At 37.6% G+C, this 2,247-nt stretch overlaps 1 protein-coding gene across 1 annotated transcript; it reads left to right on the top strand.

Annotated features, from left to right (window-relative positions):
- Positions 1–241: 241 nt before the first annotated feature.
- Positions 242–1,755, top strand: LOC110092889 (G-type lectin S-receptor-like serine/threonine-protein kinase SD2-5). Its single transcript, XM_028698075.1, is given in 3 exon segments — positions 242–763; positions 766–817; positions 820–1,755. Coding segments are annotated over 3 exon segments (1,206 nt in total). The 5' UTR covers positions 242–397; the 3' UTR covers positions 1,608–1,755.
- Positions 1,756–2,247: the final 492 nt, after the last annotated feature.

The raw sequence follows: 2,247 nt of genomic DNA, 5'->3' as shown, positions 1-2,247 counted from the left end.
TCTCTTACTCAGGACAAAGACCTTACCCACATCTTGCCTTCCAAGATCTTTAAGATGGCGACGGCAAAGCTAAAAAACACTATTGTTAGAAGAAATACTTGCCAACCTGGGGACCAGTGCCGGCTTCAAGATGGCGAGGGATACTCCAATATGCTCCACAATATCCTCATCCTCTCCAGTGGAAATCGATGGACTTCAAAAGCCTCCACAACAAGATATGATCAAAACTTAGCATCACGCTAAAATATCAGAACACAATTTTAATCTAAAATGATTATAAAACCTGAGATCTCAGAGTGGAAGAGGAGAAAGAGCAGAATCACAAACTTGTAGATCAAGAAAAAAATAAACTCAGTATCTCATCAGAAAAGTCATCAAATTTCTTTCAGATTTGGAGATGGTGGCAAAGCGCTTACTCTTCTTCCTCGTTGTAATCATTTCCTTCAGCGTAGTCATCTCCCTCTGCATGATCCTTACACATTTTCATATATCATACTACCCTTTCGCTCTTGCTACTGGATTTATTTCGTCTTCCTATTCTATCTTTATGAGCTGCAGAGCCTGTAAAAAGAAAAAAAAAAGGAGTGAAGAGCAAGATGATATTTTAAACCTACCAAGGTTGCCCAATAGATTTTCTTTTAAGGATTTGAAAATTGCAACCGAAAACTTTGGCCATAAGCTTGGACAAGGAGGATTTGGGTCTGTGTTCGAGGGGAAGCTTGCCGAAAATACCAAGGTTGCTGTAAAGAAGCTGGAAATGGAATTATTGGACAGGGAAGGACAGAATTCTTGGCAGAAGTGGAAACAATTGGCAGCCTCATCACATCAATGTTGTGAGGCTAATTGGATTTTGTGCAGAAAAATCACATAGACTTCTTGTTTTCGAGTTCATGAAAAATGGGTCTTTGGACAAATGGTTCTTTGGCAAAACTCCTGATACAGTTCTTGATTGGCAAACAAAAGTAAAGATCATCATTGACATAGCAAAGGGCCTCTCATATCTCCACGAAGACTGCAGGCAGAGAATTGCTCATTTAGACATCAAAACTCAGAACATCCTTCTCGATAAAAATTTCAATGCAAAGGTTGCAGATTTCGGCCTTGCAAAGCTGATTGATCGTGATCAACGTGAATTAAATACAAGAATGAGAGGAGCGATTGGGTATTTAGCTCCTGAATGGTTGACATCTGCAATCACCGAAAAGGCTGATGTGTTCAGCTTCGGAATTGTGGTCATGGAAATGGTGTGTGGAAGGAAGAATTTGGAACATTCTCAGCCTGAAGGTGGTGCACGTTTGATTTCTCTTTTGCAGGAGAAAGTGAAGATTGATCGGCTCTTAGACATGATTGATAGAAACAAAATTGATATACAGTTGCATGGAGAAAACGTTGTAGAGATGATGAGGCTTGCAATATGGTGTTTGCAGACTAACAGCTGTAAAAGGCCTTCCATGTCAACGGTGGTTAAAGTTTTAGAGGGAAACTTGAGCATGGAGACTGTTCTTGACTACAACTTCTTCACCTCTGCCACACTGAATGCTAATGATCATATTTACATAGCTATTTCTAGTGAGATAAATAACTCCCATCTTTCAGGACCCAGATAATAGCTTTGTTCTAGAACAGATTAGTGATGTTGGATGATATTATTGCATTGCATAAAGGCATGTCCTATAATCATGACTTGTAAAGATAACTATCAATTTTATTGTAACAGTTATCAATAGTTAATCTTTTAGTAGCAATCCTGGAAAATAGCATGTGTTGCTAATATGTTTATGAATATGTCATAATAAAATGTCATATTCGTCAAAAACATTTGATCAAAGCTACACTTGTCCATCTCGCAGGTATTGTTTCAAGTAGTTCACTCTGCCATGAACTTTTTAGTAAACTGATATTTATTAATTCATTGTAGGCCGCCATTATGACCTCTCGTTGACACCGAATTTTTTTTTTTTTTTTTGGTGATAAAACCCACACGAAGAGGCTTACGTGTTAAGATAAGTAAAAATAATAATATAAGAACGGAGTGAGTGAATAGCCCTCTAAAAATACCTCAATTGAAAAAAACCTACAAGTCTTTGATTCATTCTATTACAAAACACCAACAAAAGAAAAAAAAAATGTAAACAAGTAAGACAAAAACAGCAACAGGACCACCCAAAAGGGACATCCGGAAGAAACAACTGTCAACACTATGCTACATTAATTATGACCTCTCACTGACATCGAGTAATTAGTATG

This window comes from Dendrobium catenatum, unplaced genomic scaffold, assembly GCF_001605985.2.
Source record: "Dendrobium catenatum unplaced genomic scaffold, ASM160598v2 fragScaff_scaffold_1047, whole genome shotgun sequence".
In the NCBI taxonomy this organism is placed as follows: domain Eukaryota; kingdom Viridiplantae; phylum Streptophyta; class Magnoliopsida; order Asparagales; family Orchidaceae; genus Dendrobium; species Dendrobium catenatum.
The sequence above is the reverse complement of the archived record's forward strand: the minus strand, read 5'-3'. Positions and strand labels throughout refer to the sequence as shown.